General features: G+C 40.4%; 1 protein-coding gene across 5 annotated transcripts in view; it reads left to right on the forward strand.

Moving 5' to 3' along the window:
- The window catches only part of vps13c (vacuolar protein sorting 13 homolog C), a 284,102-nt gene that overhangs the window by 114,827 nt on the left and 148,954 nt on the right, over positions 1–20,321 (forward strand). For all 5 annotated transcript variants that reach the window (XM_072553135.1, XM_072553136.1, XM_072553137.1 and 2 more), the window contains 6 exons: positions 3,743–3,875; positions 5,108–5,195; positions 9,768–9,937; positions 12,743–12,896; positions 16,295–16,374; positions 17,464–17,523. In XM_072553135.1, the coding sequence (XP_072409236.1) occupies positions 3,743–3,875; positions 5,108–5,195; positions 9,768–9,937; positions 12,743–12,896; positions 16,295–16,374; positions 17,464–17,523 (685 nt within the window). The remainder of the gene's footprint in view (positions 1–3,742; positions 3,876–5,107; positions 5,196–9,767; positions 9,938–12,742; positions 12,897–16,294; positions 16,375–17,463; positions 17,524–20,321) is intronic.

The raw sequence follows: 20,321 nt of genomic DNA on the forward strand, positions 1-20,321 counted from the left end.
GAGAAGGACTTTACAGTGGAGGAGAGGGAAGAAATCCGTTGTTGGAAGTTAATACTTTTGAAATTGCTCTCTAGTTCTGTTGTGATGCAGGCAAAGAACCTGTACCACAGACATCGATCAAATCACTTTAAGTGTCATAGAGTCATGGAGATGTCTTGTAATAAAATTGTCAGCTTCATGTTTATGATACTTGAAATTCTGGATTTGAATTATTATTGCTAATCTTCTCTGAACCTTCTGACACATCACCTTCTCTTGAAGATAAATGTTCAGGTTTATTAGGCATTTCAGATGTCTGTTCATGGTTTAATGAATATCACCTATTATTTCAGTAGCTTAGTTGGTGTTTTGATTCAGCTTGTATGTTAACTGATAGATATACCTGTATTAATTTCCAAGTCTTGTTAATGGACACTGTCTGGTTACGATGCTGAGAGATAGATATTGGTAGTGCAAGTTCAATGGCTTGAACTGTAACCAAGAACTGGGAAACCACTGTTTCAAAGTGATCAACTTTAAATGAGGAAAAATGAAAATATTAACTTGACTTCACCCCACTTAATGGCCATTTCCTACTCCAACCCAACCTCACCATCAAACCAATGGACAAGGGGGTGCACAGTGGCAGTTTGGTGCACCGACCTGTGTTTAAAAATAAAACCACCACCTACTGCTCCCTCGACCATGACTTCACTTCTGATCACCAAACTATCTTCTCCCAGATCATCCGCAAGTACTTCACCTCTGGGGATCTCCTATCCACAGGCTCCAACCTCAGTTCTGGAACCCTGCACCGCCTGGTTCTACCTCTTGCACAAAACTGACTGCCCCAGTTGACCCATTGTCTCTGCCTGCTTCTGCCCCATCGAACGTAACTCCGCATACCTTGACGCCATCCTGTTCCCCTTGGTCCAGGATCTCCCTACATACATTTGGGACACCGCCCACGCCCTCCACAACTTTTGATTCCCCAGTCCCCAGTGCTGCATCTTCACCATGGGCATCCAGGCCCTGTACATGTCCATCAGCTATGACAAAGGCGTACTTCCAAGCCCTCCATTTCTTCTTCTCCAGCTGACCCAACCAGTACCCTTCCACTGACCCGGTCATTCGATTGGCTAAACTCGTCTTCGCCCTCAACAAGTTCTCTTCCCACTTTCTTCAGGTCAGAGAGGTAGTATTGAGCACCTGCACAGGCATGAGCTATGCCTGTCCATCTTCCGCAGTTACACCGACACCTTTTCCTTGGTGAACAATGCCCTCCGGTGTATCTCCTCCCCTTCTAGCACCTCCACCCTTGAGCCCCACTCCTCCAACCGCAACAAGGACAGAACCCCCGACCTGACCAACCTCCTCTGCCATTTCTGCCACCAGAGATATATTTCCCTCTCCAGCCCTTTCAGCATTCCACAGAAACCATTCCCTCTGCAACTTCCTTGTTAAATCCACACCTTCTTTCTCTCTTTCTCCCCCCCGCCCCCCCCCAAAAAAAATCCTCCCCTCTGGCACTTTTCCTTGCCACTGTAAGAGGTGTAAAACCTGCACCGGCACGTCCCCCCTCACCGCCATCCAAGGCCCCAAAAGATCTTTCCACATCCAGCAGAGATTTTTGTGCATCTCCAAACAACCTCATCTTCTGTGTCTGATGCTCTTCATGTGGTCTCCTATACATTAGGGAGACAGGATGCAAACTTGCAGAAGGTTTCAGAGACCATCTCTGGGACACCCGCTAAACAACCCCAGTGCCCTGTGGCTGATAACATCAACTCCCCTCTCCCACTCCACCATGGACATGCAAGTACTGGGTTGCCTCCACCACCAAACCCAGCCACTCGACTGGACGTAGAACACTTCATCGTCCGCTTTGGGGCCCTCCAACCACACAGAATCAGTCATTTTCATCAGTTTCCTCATCTCCCCTACCCCCACCTTATCCCAGATCCAATCTTCGAACTGTCCAACCTTTTGAATTGTCCTACCTGTCTATCATCTTTCCTATCCAGTCCATCCTTCCACTCTGATCTATCATCATCACACCCCACCTTCATTGACCTATCGCATTCCTAGCTAACTCTTTCTCTCACCCCCCATTTATCTCCTTGGCGCCCCAACCTCCTCAACATTCCTGATGAAGACCTAATGCTTGAAATGTTGACTCTCCTGCTTCTCGGATGTTGCCTGACCCGATTAGCTGTGCTTTTCTAGTGCCACACAGAGTCTGATCTCCAGAATCTGCAGTCCTCACTTTCTCCTATTTTCGACTCCATGCTTTGCTAAGTACAGATTGGCCATTCCAATATATGTTCACTTGTGTCTGTATTAAAACCCATTGCTCTTCTTTAGCCAATGAGCTTCTTCCTCTACACTTATGCAATGTTGTATTGCTCTTATACTTCCCACCTAGTTCCAAAGGTAAGTATTCACTGATGCGAATGGGCAAATTGAAGGTTTTGCTTGTAGCAGACTGCTTTGTCGTTGTGCACAGTTCAAATTGTTCTTGTTTTACCTTGGTGCCACATCTGTGTCGTTTTAAAACAATGTTTGTGTAGCTTTTGCAAGCTTTCCCAGTGACATCATTACCAATCTCAAAGTCCATCTAACTAATAATCAATCCTCCCCAAAATAGAGTCCACCCGTATTGCCAGGCAGTTCCCTCCTTGCTTTCTCCTCATTCCTGTCCATGAGCAATGCCCTACATCCTGCACCTGAATTTATGAGACATGGACTTGCAGCCCATTGTTGCAAACTTAAAGCCAATGGTAGGCATGTGCTGCTAACTGCCAGACATCAGGTCAGAGAGGTTTGTATCTTGCAAACTGTTTTGTTTGTGTGCTGCTTTATCTTTTAAAAAAAAGGCTACAGATCGAGTAATGTATGGAAATAACACTGCAATAATTATCTTGGCCATGGATTTGCATTTTTTTGTAAAGATGTATAATCTCTATTTTTTATTATTTGAAAGTATTGGTTTCGAAAAATCGAAACATTACATAATTGCAATAAAATGAATTTTATTTCATGACAAATTGATAACATGACATGATGCCTTTGTTATTCGAAATAGTGGACTAGATTTTAATTCCTGACTGCCTGAATTATGCCAACTAACTCTCTGTGGGTGGTACATTCAGTGCACTGATTCACCTGCAGTCCATTCCACTTCTCCGAGCCCAACAGTAAGAACCACAAATTTGTCCTGTTATCTCACTGGTAGGCCACTCATACTGGATGGTTTGTGTGTAGCAGACTCTCCATGTGGTGTGCTTTCATAATGAATATTGTCATCCTTTGCATGGCATAAGAGCTTGCCGTTGCATTTTAAACATGTTTCCCACCTGATGTGAGGTCACCCTGGCCACTGACCGTGATGGTGGACATCCCACCTTAAATGATTCACTGCCATTATTGGGATGCAACCTCCTTTTGTCTACTCCAGTGTAGTGCAGAGGAACCTCGATTTATCCAGCATTCGATTATCCGAATATGAGATTATCTGGCAAGATCGCAAGGTCCCGATGCTTGGCTAAACTGTTATCCGGCATTTGATTATCGGGAATTCGATTAACTGAACAAAAGACTCCCCACCTGTGTCCTTAGGATAATCAAGGTTCCTCTGTATCTGATTTTCTGTGATCTGTGATTAACTATTTGATGCAGTTCTAGGTTAGGTTTGATTTGAGAATTCCTGTCTCCTCATGTACTGGATTCAATACAGACAAATTGTAACAAATTTTTTTTTTAGGTTTAAAGTCTCTGGTGAACTCCCTTTACTCCATGTCAGAATGTCAGATCAAAAAATCAGAAGTGTTTTCGAGCTCACTGATAGCATTCCCTTACCTCTGAGGTCATCCTCCAGATTTCCCATCAAAGCCAAGGTTGGTGTGATGACTTATACTTTTGCACTGCATTAATGATTTGAATGGAGAATGTTTGTCTCTGATTCTAAGCAGCTTGTGTCCTCTCTGAAATCTATATTGCAAGAAGTATACAGTATATCTTTTTAAATCATTTTTCCCTGTACAAATGTTACTTGTCTATTGGTACTTGGCTACTGTTTCCTGCATTATGCAATCTTGACAATCACATTTTTTTTTCTCTCCTGTTTTGCTATTTTCATGCTGTCATAATCTGTTCCCCTGGAATCTGTATACAGTGTGTTCTAAATTTTTGACATTGCTGTTGAGGTCCTACTGATTTTTCTGTAATGTTAAGATCAAGAAACAGTAAAATTACCAAGCTCCCACATGTTACCATGTGTTCTGCACATCAAACAGCTGCAGCAAAATCAGACCCATTAAATCTGCAATATTTAAGTCAACACACTACGTATGAGCTTAGCTGTTGTTAAATCTCTCTTATTGCAGTTGAAGGAAGGAACCAGATGTCAATCTACTCAATTAGGTTTACTCTCAAAGAAAGACAGATATACAAAGGTATATCTGCAAAGTACAACCAACATAAGTATGTGTCTCTTCATATGTGCTGAAGTCAATGTTCAGTAAGTGGTCCTCATCCCTGCTTTCCCGCCAAGGATATACTTTACCTTAACCTGTGCAATGAACTTATTGTTTTTTAATTGTCCTCTATATTTGCAGCAGCATGTTACTCTTGAAATATATCAACAAATTTGGTCATTATTTTCTTCACACTGGATTCATCCTAGAAACTTAACAGTTTTGTGTTTGGAACATTTTAATGTCTCTAAACTTTATTGCTGTCCCTTTCCGAAGCAATCTTTATATTTCTTGTATTGATTTGAATTCTCGTCAAATAATTCCTAGTGTAGAAATTCTTCAGTCAGTTTGATTTTAAGCATGTGTTTAAAATCATCTTGTTGGACATGAGTTTTTAATCCTCACCATCATCATCACCACCATCACCATCACCACCACCACCCCCACCACATTGAATATGTATTCAGACTCTTTCTGGCTCATGATTTTGGAGTGATATTCAAGAAGAGCTCAATGTTCATGATCTAAATAGACCTTAAAAAGATTGATATTGAAATGTTTTTGTATTCAGCCTTAACTTTAGACTTGTATACTCAATCAGTGTTCCTTGATCAAATGATATGAGCATAATACTTTGTATATTGTTGTGATAGATATCATTGGCTGCAAAACCAAGGAAGTTGTTTGACCCTCATCTGGTAGCTGTTGGTTCTGCAGCATCACTGGAAGGAGATGATTCAAGTAAGACTCGAGAATCTTAACTTCTTAGGCCTGATGACTTTATTGCTGCATGTTCCAGTATTTTCAAATTGTGTTCTTTTGTTTGCCTACATTCAATATTTATCAGAAATGTAAATTCTATTTTTAAAACTCCTCTATAAAACATCAGAGGGTCGGTATGGACTTGTTGGGCTGAAGGGCCTGCTTCCACTCTGTCGGGAATCTAATATCTAAATGGAAGATGCTTGCCAAGGTATTAATGTGTAATAGCATAATTTGATTCTGTGCCTCTTCCAGTTATACCTGTGAAAATATATGAATTGATATGCAGTTTTGCATTTTTATTTCAATTCATGACATTCTTTCCAGTATCTCTCAGGTACCAAATTTCAAAGAGACCTCTTTATAATAGTTTATTGCATCTTTTGGGCTGGAAAATGTCAGCCTAGTTCAGGAGCTTAAGAATGTTTAAACATGAGAGAATGAAAACTTTTCAGCCTATCAAGCTATTACTAATTGTTTTGAGATCACTGCACTGCAGTGTCCAATACAAGATGAATTTATTTTGTCCACGTTTTTCCTTTGTCCCGTACTGTTTCCAGAATGCTCTTTGTCTTCAACCTTGAAGAAAGATGCAAAGTATTTGTTTGATATCTCTGCCATGTCCTTATTCTTCATTATAATTTCCTCCTGTCCCTTCCTTTAGAGGATCCATTTTTGCTTTCAGTGCTGTAGTCCCATTTTACATTCTGATTAAAATCTGTATTTAACTCGTCCTAGCTTATTTTCATGTTTTCTTTCCCCACTCTCAGTTTTGTAGCTATTTTTATCTGAATTCCTTCCTCTCTTCAGACTTTATTTGTGTAACATTATAAACCTTTCTTCTGAAGTCATGTTACACTGTCATTTAACAGCTTCACTTGCACTATTGGTCATGGATTGATGATGGCAATATAAGAATAGGAAGAGGTGATCGAACATCTAGAATCTTTGATCTTTAATTGGAGTAATAGTTGATTTGCAATTTAATTGCTTTTAACCCATATTGTTTCTGTCATCTTCACTGTTTACAAATTTAGTGAAGATATTAATCTAAAATGGAGGATGGGAAAAAATTGTGGCTGTAAGAGCTGCTCCTTTTTTTTTGAGGTATTTTCAGTGTTGATTTCCTCATTCTAGGAGCATTGTTACTGTTTTATAAGCTGTTGATATTTAAAAAGCATCAGGATGGGTATATGAATAGGAAAGGTTTCGAGGGATGTGAGTGAAGTGCTGACAAATGGGACTAGATTTATTGAGGATGTCTGATCGGCATGGATGAGTTGGACCAAAGGGTCAATTTCCATGCTGTATATCTCTATGACTCTAATTTTATGGCACTATCAGTTTTGAATTTTTCAATTGACCTAGCTTCATCAGGGTTTTATGAGGGCAGGGTGAGAGAGAGAAAGAGTTCTACATTTCTGATGTCCTCTGTACGAAGAAATGCTTCTCAACATCACCCCTACATGTCTTTTCACCCGAATCTCCCTTCCTAATGCGATAATGTTATTCAGGAAAAGAAGGGAGAGAGAGACCATTTAGCCTGGCATTAGTCGTCTTGAAATTGATGGAATCCATAAGAAAGGATCAGATCACTTATGATTGCCCAGAATCAGCATCCTTTAGGAAAGGAAAGTCATGTTTTGACAAATCTATAAAAGTTCTTTTTGAAGCTGTGTGGACAAAAGATGTTTGGATTTTCAAAGGCGAAACATGCAAGCTGATGATTCGTCGGGTGAGGTGTAACGTGTTAGTGTCATTGAGAGTTGGCTAATGGACAGTGTACAATTAAATGGGTCACTGTGAGCAGTGAAATTATGTACAATCTTTACATTTGGTCCCTTGATCAGTTATTGATAATGTGTCCCAACTTTCTGATGATACGAAGTTAGGTGAGAGAAAGTAAACTGAGAGGAGAAATGTAGAATCTGCAAAAGAAAAGGGAATAATGGGGGGACATGTGAAGATATTTATTCATCTTGGTAGGTATAATGTGAGAATTGAGTTTTTTAAATGGCAAGAAGCTATTAGATTTTGGTAATGAGAGCAGTGGGTGTTCTGGCACTTGAAACAATGTTAACCTTATGGTACAATATGCAGTTAGGAAAGATTTGATTGAAGTGGGATTGGAGTACAAGAGTAATGAAATCTTGCTGTAATTATGTAGAGCTTTCATGCAAATGCACCCAAGACATTTTATACTGTTTAAGTCTCTACTTCAGGAAGTGAGTACTTGCCGTAAAGCAGGTAGAAAGAAAAATGGTTCATTTGATTGATTCCTGGAATGTAATAGTTGTGCTATGAGAAGAGATTAAATGAGCAGAATGGTCCTTTGTTCCCTGAGGTTTAGAAAAATAAGAGGTAATCACATTGAAATGTATAAAATTCTGAGAAGGGTTCACTACTAAGGCTAGTTCCCCTGACAGGAGTGTCTAAGACTACGGGAAAAAAGGCTCAAGATAAAGGGCCAGCTACTTTGGATGAAAATGGGAAATTTCTTCAGTTAGAGGTTGAGAATTTTGGAATTTTGAAATTGAGCTAACGAGTTGGGAGCAGGAGAAGGCCACTCTGCCCCCCAATGCTGCTTTCCTGCCTACTCCTGAAACCTTAATAGTCAGTGACCCAGCCTTCAGGGAAGAGAATTCCATAGACTCATGGCCCTCAGAGAAATCTCCTCATCTCCATCTTACTGTCATATTATGTCCCCTAGTTCTTGTCTGTCCAACATGGCGAAACATGTTTTCAGCCTCTTGTATGTCAAGTCACCTAAGATTTTCTGAGGATCTGAGTATTTCAAAGAACTGTGAATACTCAGTTGGCAAGCATGTTTGAGGTCAAGATCGATAGATGTTCGGACTATGTGGATAATTCGGGAAGTAAAATTTGGGTCACTGGTCAACTAATGATTGTGTGCTCGAATGGCCCTGTGGTCCACTGATATTTCTTGCATTCTGGATGTAGGTTTGCTTGCTGAGCTGGAAGGTTTGTTTTTAGACGTTTCATTACCATACTCTGCAAAATCATCAGTGAGCCTCCGGTGAAGCACTTGTGTTAGTAATCCGCTTTCAGTTTGTATTTAGGTTTCCTTGGGTGGATAATGCCATTTCCTGGGGTGAACCCAAGGAAACCGAAACACACAAATAGAAGGCAGGTCACTAACACGCAGTGTTTCACCGGAGGCTCACTGAAGATGTTACCTAGTATGGTGCCAAAATGCCTAAAAACAAACCTTTCAGCTCAGTGAGCAAACTTACATCCCGAACTTCAACCTGAGCTCCAAATCTTCTCAAAGTTGTTGCATTTCTGTTCTAAATTCTCCTAGATCTTCAGTGTCAGTGAATCTTGTCCTGTTGAATTTTGAGTGTTTTTAGCATTACCTTGTGAAACATTTCTAAAATCATGATTTTTCTTCCCAGTGCGATTTGAATAACTGTGCTCCATCTTGCTGCCTTCCTTTAATAAGCTAAACAGCTATTTTATATTTGTCGAACTAGGTTTAACTTCCGTTCATCATCTCCATGTTTGGCCAAGGGAATGAGCAGACAACCTGCTTTTGCGCTTTCACCTACTTGCGCTTGGGAAAAGATACTGGGGTTCTGCGCTTTCGTTATTCTTCACTAGCCTGTAGGGAAGTGTCATGTGCTTTGTGCTTCAGCACAGCTAATGTTGGAGTTGAGTCTTTTGCAGTATGATAAACTTTGGTCAGAAGTTTGTGTCCTTTTCATTGGATACAGTACATGGAAATGTCAGACTTGTGTATCACTGGCCAGTGTTGTCGTCGGCCATGGAAAGTGCACAGCTGAAACGAAATGACTTGATTTTTGAATTTGTTGTTGGAATGTGAATATTGCTCCCTGTACTGTCTCTTTTTTATTGACCATGCCTACTGTCTTTTGAGGTGGTGGTAGACCTTTCGAAATACTGCAGTCTTGAGTGGTGAAGGTGTTACTACAGTGCTGTTGGGTAGGAAATTTCAGGATTTTGACTGAGAGATTATGAAGGAACACTGATTTATTTTGGAGTTGGGGCATGGAGGTGAACTTGGAACGTGCCCTCATGCGCCCATTTCCCTTGCTCTTTTGGTTGATGCAGCTTGTGAGATGGTGCAACAATTTACTTCAGGTGGAAGGAACTTTTGCCAGAGTTAGTATTAGCCATACTTTTCAGTTTGGCTCAAATGTCGTACTGACAAGGAGGGCCTTGTGCATTTGCGCACAATTGCTTTTGCGATCTACCAGTTATATTAGACTTAATTACTACTAACTATCAGTTTAATATTTAATTTTAATTAATTTATACCTGATGTCCACATCAGTTTGTGTTACTTTTGGTTAAGAAACTATTACAAGACCAGTGATGGATTTGTGGATTCTGAACTTGCAGCCATACAGCTGTCTGATTTTATCAAGTTCTGCTTGGTCTTGGAGGTGGGTTGTTTTGTTTTGCTTATTGCCTGCAAATGTTTTATGTCTGTAATAATTTGAGTACTACTGTTTTGAAACGGTCATGGTTTCTTGTTTCCTTTCAACTATATGCAGTCTTGTTTCTTAGGTTCACTGGAATCTGAAGCAGAGTTCTGTGATGCAAAGGAAGAAGTTGACTTGCCAAGTAAACTTGTAATGGCAGCTGGCGATGCACAGCCCTATCATGTTCAGCAAGAGGACCTGGAGAGTGTCTGTGAGGAATTGACAGATCTCCAGCTGAAGTTTGAAGTGAAAGAGGTATCAAACATTTTCTAAGAATTGAAAGAACTGCGGATGGTGTAAAGCAGAAATGAAAATATAAGTTGCTGGAAAAGCTGAGTGGGTCTGACAGGATCTGTAAAGAGAAATCGGAGTTAACATTTTGGATCAAGTGACTCTCTTCCTCAGAACTGATGTTGGCTAAGAAAATGTCAGTTTATATGCAGAAGGTAGGGTTGAGGAGTAAATGAAAAGTGATTATAAAGCCCAAAGAGAGAGAAGAGCAGTTTGACAGACAAAGGAGTGGATAGCGAACTGGTTAGAAGGGTGAAATAGCTCTAAATGGGGACTGTTAGTGGCTAACAATGGGTTGTGTGTAATAACCGACAAGATGATGATAACGTCTGGTGTGTGGGGTTGGGGACATGAACATGGAAGAGTTCAGGCCCTAAAATTATTGAACTCGATAGGGAGTCTGGAGGGCTGCAGGTCCCAAGTGGGGACTGAGAATATCTGTGTTCTGTCTGCAGAAAAGACCCTGAGCTTTTAGTTGCCTGCCACTTTTACACCCCACCCTGTACCCTGGCTGATACCTCTGTCTCAGGCTTGCTGCAGTGCTCCAGCGAAGCTCAGTGCAGCCGGAAAGAACAACAGCTTCTCACTTTCCACTTGGGGGCCCCCCCACTCCACACTCCAGGTTATCTCACAGTCTGCCATTATGCACTACCTATTGTTAGCTGCTAATAATATCTATTAACAACTATTCACCTATCTAACCAGATCGCTATCCACTCCTTTGTCTGTCCAATTATTCTTCCCTGTCTTTGGGCTCTTTCCTCACCCAACATTTACTCCTTATCCCATGCCCCCATCCCATCTTATGCATATGACTCGATATTTTCATAGCTGCCATCAGTTCTGAGGAATCCGTTAACTCTGATTTCTCTTCGCAGATGCTTCCAGTCCCGCTGAGCTTCTCCGGCAATTTGTGTTTTTGTTAATAAAACATTTTTTGTATGTTAGCATTGAGCTCATTTAAATTTGTTTTTGTATCAGTATTGCATCTTTGCCAATTAAATTATGGCTGATCTGGATCAGATGGCTTGACTATTACTGGTCATGCTTCTAAGTGTGGTTCAAGTAGTGGGCGCTGTTCTTGGTATGAGGCTCTTTGTTTGAAAGCATTTCTATAGAATAACTCTGGTTTCTCTTGTTCCATGCACCATTCCATGTTTGTATGCTCAGATAAAGCTATAGGTATTGTTTTGAAAATAATCGTAGTCAGTGTTGAAAGAAGGTTTGTAGTTCTCAAAATCTTCCAGGATGTATGGTCAAGACCAAGAATACAGTGATCCCACACTCTGGGTCACCTTTATTTTTGGTGTGATTAAGAATTATGTCGCCCTCAAATGTAAAATAGATGTTGGTACTCTTATTCATTGCTTGTGATCATGCCACAAGCTTCGTAGGTATTGGGGCACTATAGTGAGTGTTTTGGAAGTGGTCATGGGAACAGAGGTCGAGATAGATCCGGTGTCCTTCCTCTTACATTTGCTGAATCTCCCCTCTTTGGGCGCGCATTGGAAGACATTGTTTAATATTCTTTCATTTTGGCAAGGAAGACCATTCGGATGGGTTGGGTGTCGAAAAATCCCCCAGGACTCGGGATGGCGTAGGTTAGTTGTGGAGCATGTCCTCCTGGACTTCCTTACAAGTATGGTGCACCAGAAAACAGGACTTTTTTAATAGGACGTGGTGGCCCTTTGTGAACCATATAAATGCAGACTTATTGGTCAGGGCCTTTGTGTGGCCATGAGGGCTGTGTCTGGCAGGGGCCCCTGGGAGGAAGAATTCTGAACAAATACGGGTATGCCAACTGATGTCCCTGCTGATGGGGAGCTTTGGGATTGTGCTGAGTGTTGCAACTTTAACGTAGTTTAATGGAATTTGCCTTGGTTCAACTCCATTTAATTTAGTTGCTTTATGTTTTGATTTAGTTATTTATTGAATTGTAGTTTGTGTGGAGTTTTTTGTTCCTAAATTGTTTGTGGAGTAGAGTAGTAGTTTGTTTACATTTTATTGTTGTTATATTGCAAAATTGTTCTTCTATTTTAAAGTAATTTTATGATTAAAAAAATTCAATTGTAATAAAAATATTTATAAAGTAATTGTCACAGACTTCAGTGAAAGATGCATTACTTGCATCTCACCTCTAATAAGACCCTTTCAGCCAGTTTTAATTATTGTAGATTGTAATCAAGAAAAAGGCACTTTTGCCTCTTTTCAGCAGCTCCCCATCAATCACAGGGACATCGTGAAATGGTAAGTGACTTGAAATTTGCTTTGAAAGTCAAACTTGCGACTTGAATGTGAAAGATTTATGGCTCTTCGACCTATATGTTACTTAGATTACTTAGATTACTTACAGTGTGGAAACAGGCCCTTCGGCCCAACAAGTCCACACCGCCCCGCCGAAGCGTAACCCACCCATACCCCTACATCTACAGCTACATTTACCCCTTACCTAACACTATGGGCAATTTAGCATGGCCAATTCACCTGGCCTGCACATCTTTGGACTGTGGGAGGAAACCGGAGCACCCGGAGGAAACCCACGCAGACACGGGGAGAACATGCAAACTCCACACAGTCAGTCGCCTGAGGCGGGAATTGAACACTGGTCTCAGGCGCTGTGAGGCAGCAGTGCTAACCACTGTGCCACCGTGCCGCCCACCGTGCTAGCGAGGTGGTCAAAACTGCATGTAGATTGGAATACATACTTCGAGCAAGCGAGCACATTTTGTTGCATTGGGTTATGTTGAGTTATGTTTTGGTATCTTGTAGGTAGTCGTTGAACTGACAAGGCAAGAAGACCAGGAGAAGCCATTGCTTGTTTTTAGTGTGTCTCAGTTGGGGACTGAAGTGAACATCAGAACATTTGATTTGACATCTACATCATATTTGAAGAAAATCACCTTAAATTATTGTGAATTTCCTGGTGAGTATTTACCTCTTAAAACCCCCCCAAATGCTAAATTAAGATTGTGCTTTAAAAAAGGCAATATATTTTACAAACAGAATCTCAACCTTCGTATCAGCAATGTTACTAAAAAAAAATCAATGAGCTACGCAATTCTGATATTTGGAAAAATTCCTTTTCTTTGGAGAACCTAATAACTATAGCCACTTTGAACAAGCTTTTTATACCTTCCTAGTAATGTCAAAATTAATTCAACTTTAATCTTAGATTTGAAAACCTTTTCTGAACATCTGTATTTTCCTAAGTTGTTGGAATTCAAATATGTAAGCATCAAATAGTTCATAGTTTAGTGTGTTTTATTATAACACAGGATAGCATACTGTTGTTGAAATTGGTAATTTATAGTGCCAAGTGACAGCAATGGTTTTGTTTAGTTTTTGCCTTGCCGAGGCTGAATTGGGGTGGGATTGGTAATTAGCCTTGAGGTGTGTGTAGTAAGAGGAAGGAAAACCTGAAGATCCCTTATGGCTCTTTTGTGAGGTTCTTGACTGATGCAGGGCTGAGTGTGTGGCACGGGAAAAGCGCATCCGGTCAGGCAGCATCCGAGGAGCAGGAAAATTGACTTTTCGGGTAAAATGTCTTTTGCCCAACATAAATTTTCCTGCTCCTTGGATGCTGCCTGACCTGCTGTGCTTTTCCAGCACCACACTCCACTCTAATCTCCAGCATCTGCAGTCCTCACTTTCGCCCTCTTGACTGATACAGCCAGGTCTCTCTAAATATTGTGTAATGTATGTGGTTCGCTTAACATTTATTGAAATAACTACAGAGAGGCCAGTATCCCACCACCAAGTCATACTTTATTTATCGTGTGGTGGTGCTTGTGTTGGACTGGAGTGGGCAAGGTCAGAAGTCACATGGCACCAGGTTATAGTCACCTGACAAAGGGGCAGGGCTTAAAAAAACTTATGATTTCAAATAAACCTGTTGTTCTATAACCTGGTGTCATGTGACTTCCGACTTTATTTACACGTGCAATGTACTCTGGCTGTGACCAGCCACCTCTGTGTCAGTTCCTGAAATGAGGAGACACTCTGAATCCCCAATTTATATCTGTCATCTGGGGCTCCATGAATGGCCCACATTAACCCCAGTCAGGGAACTCTGTCAATAAGATCCACCTGGTTCCAATCACTGCAATTTTGCTTGGTGATTATGGGGGCATATAATGTAGGGTGAAAATGTTAAGAGAGAAAACGAGTTGGTACAGTTGTCAAGTGTATTATGCATACTTGTGGCATGCCTAACTCCTTCCATTTAAACAATCACAGAATCTTACAACATGAATGGAAACCATTCAAATCCATTGTGTCCTTGCTGACTGTTTAAAGGAGTTGCCTAATTTAGATTCCCACTCCAACTTTTCTCCATAACTTTGCAAGTTGGTATTCTTCAGGTCTTAAAGTTGATTCCACCTCCATTTCAAGTAGCATGTTCCACGTCAAATCCCTCTACATGAACGAAATTGTGCTAGTCTCCCCAGGTATTGCAAGGTACTTTAAATTTGTTACCTCTGGTTACTGATTTACTTGCCAGAGGAAGCACATAATTAACTACCCCAACAAGGTGTGCTGTAAGTTACTAACTTATTATTTTTATTTGCAAACTTCAGTTCTAAAGTAGAGATAAATGGGTGCTTGGTTTTTAATTTTGTGGAAGTGTCTTTATTTCAAGGCCAGAAACGTTTGTAAGCATTGGGTCAAAGCAGCTTTTCAACAAAGCACTTGGGTAAATGCCTGGTGAGGGAGTTGTTGAAGTGTTTACTCAGTTGAAATTCACACAACACCAGGTTATAGTCCAACAGGTTTAATTGGAAGTACACTAGCTTTAGGAGCGCAACTCCTTCATCAGGTGGTTGTGGACAACCACCTGATGAAGAAGCGGTGCTCTGAAAGCGAGTGTGCTTCTAATTAAACCTGTTGGACTATAACCTGGTGTTGTGTGATTTTTAACTTTGTACACCCCAGTCCGACTCCGGCATCTCCAAGTCATGTTTACTCAGTTGAGATTTTATGACCCAGAGCAAAAAAAAAGGACAGGATCAGGTTTAGTTCAAAAGAAAAGATTCACACCAGCAGTTGTGCTGCTTCGCTCTTTTAACTGCTTATAAGTAACTGGAAAAAGCTCTAATGTTTTTCTCAGAACTCATTGATGTAGGCTAACTCATTGATTTTTCTAAATGTGTCTCTGAGAGTATAGGGAGAATCACATTCAGGAAATGGGCAGAAATTTGCTGAAAGGAAATGCTTGCAACCTCATCATTCTCTAAATTCTTAGACAACTGAAGACAGGAATAATACCTCACTGAGGTGGAGTATCTGTCAAGGATATTGCTGGGAAATAAGTCTTAATCTATCTTTTCCCTGTTTATGATTTGATCGTCCCAAGTTGTCAAGTTCTCTCCCTTTTTTTTTTCCTCTCCCTTTTTTTTTCTCTCTCTCCTTTTTTTTCTCTCCCTTTTTTTTTCTCTCCCTTTTTTCTATAAACTTGTCGTCTTTTGTTCAAAGTACATTGTGTGAATATGTTCAGTGGTTTCCCACCCTAACTTCTATATTGCAAAATAATAAGTCATGATCATGAATGGGGTCATAATGGCCTTCCAGCAATCGTTTTAATATCTCAAATGTTTCCACATAATTGATGGAAAAAATCTGAGCAGGAGTGGGCCAATCAGCCCTTCATAACCATTTCCTGATTCAATGTGATCATAACTGATCTTTTGACTTTAACCACACTTTCCCTGCAGAGTCCCCAGACATCTTGACTTGTTTAAAGTTCAAAAACTGTTGGTATCTGGTTCGAAGTTACTCATCCGTGTTGTCATCCTGATAATGCTGAGCAATTCTGTTTAGCGGTTCCATAATGCGAATTGTGGTGTGCTCTAGCTTCTCTAGTTGTGTTGGAAAACTTTCAAAATCACAAGCTCTGCAATGTATTCCGTGCTAAGAGGTCTGGAATTCCCAAAACCCAAATGATGTTTCTGGCTGTGGAGCTGAGTTTAACCTGCACTAGTTGGAGAGAGTGCTATCTTTTGCCATCATTATTTTGTGGGTAGTTCTAGCATTTAATTATTTCTCCAAGTTGGTAACTTGTAATGTTTTTAACAAACTAAAGTGAGGAAGTAAGATGGAAATCATGTTGAGTTTGAAAAAACTACTCTGATCGATTTGGGACCTGTTAAGAACCAATATTAGATGAATTTTACATGCGGTTTAATTGGTGAGAAAACATGTGGTTTTGGAGGTTTTGGATAAGCACCCACAGCTTTCTCTTACATCAATCATTGATGCTTTAATCCTGAGACATCTTTGAGTGAGATGTGCTAAAACTGGATTTCATGACTTTGTGTTTTCCAGATGCCCAAAATCAGAAGTTAGACTTGATAAGCTGTGCAGATACGCCAGGTTCCGATCTTCTGAAAGTGGAATACATTAAGGTTTCTCTAAATATATCCTAAAGATAAAACATAGATATCAACGGTTCCAATGAGTTAGAAGTATTTTCTTTATACGTGCTATCGGTTGTAGCTCATTTTGTGGCATTCTAACCTGAATGACAAGGTTCTGGGTTTAAGGCTGCAAACCAAAATCAAAGCATGACAAAGTAAAAACTGAAAGAACAGCAGATGCTATAAATTAGAAGCAAAATTAGAAATTGCTGGACTGGCTCGACAGTCAGTTCTGAGGGTGACTGGACCTGAAATGTTAGCTCTAGTTTCTCGCCACAGATGCTACCAGACTTGAGCTTTTCCAACAACTTCTGATTTTGTAATTAAAATCATCATCGAATCCTCACAGTGTGAAAACAAGGCCGTTGGGCCCATCAAGTCCACAATGACCCTCTGAAGAGTAACCCACCCAGACCCATGCCCCTAACCCATTATTTTACATTACCCCTGACTAATACACTTAGCCTACACGTCCCTGAACACTATGGGGCAATTTAGCATGGCCAATCCACCTAACCTGTACATCTTTGGATTGTAGGAGTAAACCCACACAGACATGGGGAGAACAGTCACCTAAGGCTGGAATCGAACCCGGGTCCCTGGCGCTGTGAGGCAGCAGTACTAAGTACTGAGTCACTGTGCTGCCCCTAATGAAAGCTTGACACTTGTGTGCACTACTGATAGAGTGGTACTTTGTTGGGGGTGCTGACTTCTTATTGAAAAGTTAAGCCAAAGTCCCACCTGCCAACTTCCACGAATGAGCAAAATTCCATTCCACTATTTGGAAGAAGAAGAGGGGAGTTCTGGCCAATGTCCTGCCTCAAACACCAACAACAGCAGTTTGGATCATTATCACATTGCTGTTTGTAGGAGTTGTAAATTATATCCAACATTATTTACAAAAGTGGCAATAGCTACTTCATGGGCTGAAGCTCTTGTTGGAAGTCTGATGTTTGTGAAAAAGGCTATGTTACTGCAAGTCTTTATCATTATCGTAAGGAAGGGTGGTAATCAGTATTTGCTGTTTATTATGTCAGTACTGAAGTGGAATTAACTTGTAAAAATGTTGTTTTGCAGGCTGATAAAAATGGACCACATTTTAAAAGTAATTACAACAACACTGAACAAATGCTGAAGGTAAGCAATTATTGTTTTACCTCAGCAGCATGATGGCCAGCTGAAGAAGACTGGTTTGATTAAAAACTTCTTCATAAAATTTGTTACTTAATTTGAAAAAAATGACGAACACTTTGAAATCTAGGTTAATGAGCTTTTCACAAGAAAATGGATTTTGCTCGGATACAATGAACTGTCAAAACTGACTCATACAATATTTTTAAAAATGTAAATGTCAGTACATTTCATTTTTTCAGTTGCGTATGATTCAAGTATTTAAGGATTTTTGAAAAGCTTTTGTCCTAGTTTCTTGACCCACATTTAAGTGTAATCTGTTTAATATTGCATGTTATTTGTAGGTCAAGTTTGAATATTGGTTGAATTCACTACAATAACATAATAATTTACGTTAATTTAGTGTTCAGGGATGATATTTACGTTTCTGTATGAAATACATTTGTGACATGAGCTCAATAACCAGATAAAATACTGTTCCTTTTGTATGGTTTGTGAAAATTAGTAGACCATAGAGAGGGGGGAGAGTATTTAATCTGATAATACTGAAGGCAGAATCTTAGAACAACACAGTGCAGGATGAGATAATTTTTCTATGAACTCACAAAGTAATGGAGTTTGGCCTACTTTTTTTGCAGAATGATGACGTTTGCTGTCTGTGACTGCAGTTACATTAAAAAAAAACCTGTTCTTAAGAGGAAAAATAGTTTGTAATTTTTCAACCCTTGGCAGTTGCAGCCCTGTCCTTCCAGCAAAGTTTGTTTGCACTTCAATTAAGAACATGGAACAGTACAACACAGAAACAAGCCCTTTGGCCCACAATGTAAATTCTGAAATATCCCACCTTATACCTTGTTTCCTTCTATTTAAAAGTCCCAAATGTTGACTTGATTCGGTGGAGAATTTTATGCTGTTGAATTAAAATGAAGATGGGAATGGCTGCTTGCATTGCAATAGAGAAGCAACAGTTATCCGGTGTGTTCCCCTTCATCTCCTCTACGCCATTTATTCAAATTACATAGGTATCTATGTTCTCACAGAAAATGATAAGGTATTGCAAGTTAAAGTGTTGTTTGTTCAACCATGTGTTAAAAACTGGAAAGAGTACATGGCTCAGTATTAATCAGTACCCAAGTGATCTCTGAAATACCATTGTAAGGCTTAGTTATTACAGTTTGGAGATTTTTAGATTAGATTAGATTCCCTACAGTGTGGAAACAGGCCCTTTGACTGCTCGCATTTTGTTGTCATTTGTTTGTTGCATACAGTTTGTGGAGAATTTCTTTTGAGGTTTATGATTTAAAGAACAACATTGGACATAATTCCACTTGAACTGAAGCAAATATTTTGATTAATGAAGGGTTCCAACAAGCCTTTCAGCCTGTGATCTTGCATTACAATATTGTTAATTTTAAATTGTACTTGTGAAAATGAAATTCCTTTTACATAAGGAACAAATTCGAACAAGATAATGGAGTCTCATAAAATTCATTTGACCGTACAGAATCTTCCTCATTAACACTGGGAGTCTTATGCCAAAGCTGAGAGAGCTATCCTGTGTATTAGTTGAGCAATAATCTGATGTAATTCACAGAATGATATCTTTTAACCAGACACACACGCACCCTGTATCACAGACAAGTTTGAAGCTCAAAATTGGGCATCTTATTTGGGGCACTGTGGGTCAACAGCAGCAGGTGAATTGTGTTCCCTCACTCATCTGTCACCCTTAAGGCAGGCATCCATTGCTGGTTCTATGAAGCATGTAGTAAGCCAGGGTTAGTACCAGGGATAAAAGCAAAATGCTAGAGAAACTCAGCAGGTCTGGTAGAATCTGTGGCTCGAGAAACAGACTTCATGTTTTGAGTCCAAAATGACTCCTCAGCAATCCGGAGAATCATCTTAAGGGAGAAGGAGCTTTCATGAAATCCCCATTGATTAAGCCTGTCTCGTGAGTACAAAACTCAAAGCTGATGCAATTGTAATTATCAAAGGTGGTGAGTGATTGACCCTTCTCAACTTCCTCTTGAGATTCCCACTATCGCACCTGTTGGTCTTCTGCTGTATCAAATCACTTCACATGATGTCCAGGGAAAGTATAGTGCAATGGATATAACAAAAATTGGACCTGGGGTGGCATGGTGGCTCAGTGGTTAGCGCTGCTGCCTCACAGCACCAGTGTCCCAGGTTTAATTCCAGCCTGGGGTGGCTGTCTGTGTGGAGTTTGCACATTCTCCCAGTGTCTGCGTGAGTTTCCTCCCACAGTCCAAAGATGTGCAGGTCAGGTGAATTGGCCAGGCTAAATTGCCTGTAGTGTTAGGTGCATTAGTTACAGGGAAATAGGACTGGGTGTCTTCGAAGGGTCGGTGTGGACTTGTTGGGCTGAAGGGTCTGTTTTCACACTGTAGGGAATCTAATCTTAAAAAAATCTGGACCATAATTAGTTCTTGGCTGTAGTTCTGAAGATCTGTGGTCCAGTAGTTTCCCGATCACTCACTAACCAGGATGTTTCAGCACAGCTGCGACCTTGGCATCCACATGAGATTGTCGAAAATTGCCCAGGTGTGTCCTGCTGACAAAAAATAGGCTAAATTCAAGCTGTCTTAAGTTATTTCGCTATTCACCGTTTAATCAACAATTCCGTAATGGCAGGAAGTGTGCTGGAAAATAAGTTATTCATCTAAAATCAGCTTAGTGCTGAGCTTGGGTTCCACTAAGGCTACTTGGTCCCAGCACTCGTGGGTTAACATCAATACAATGGTTGAACTTTCGAGGTGAATTAAGAGGGAACGCTCTTGACGTCC

This window comes from Chiloscyllium punctatum, chromosome 33 (assembly GCF_047496795.1).
Source record: "Chiloscyllium punctatum isolate Juve2018m chromosome 33, sChiPun1.3, whole genome shotgun sequence".
Taxonomy (NCBI): domain Eukaryota; kingdom Metazoa; phylum Chordata; class Chondrichthyes; order Orectolobiformes; family Hemiscylliidae; genus Chiloscyllium; species Chiloscyllium punctatum.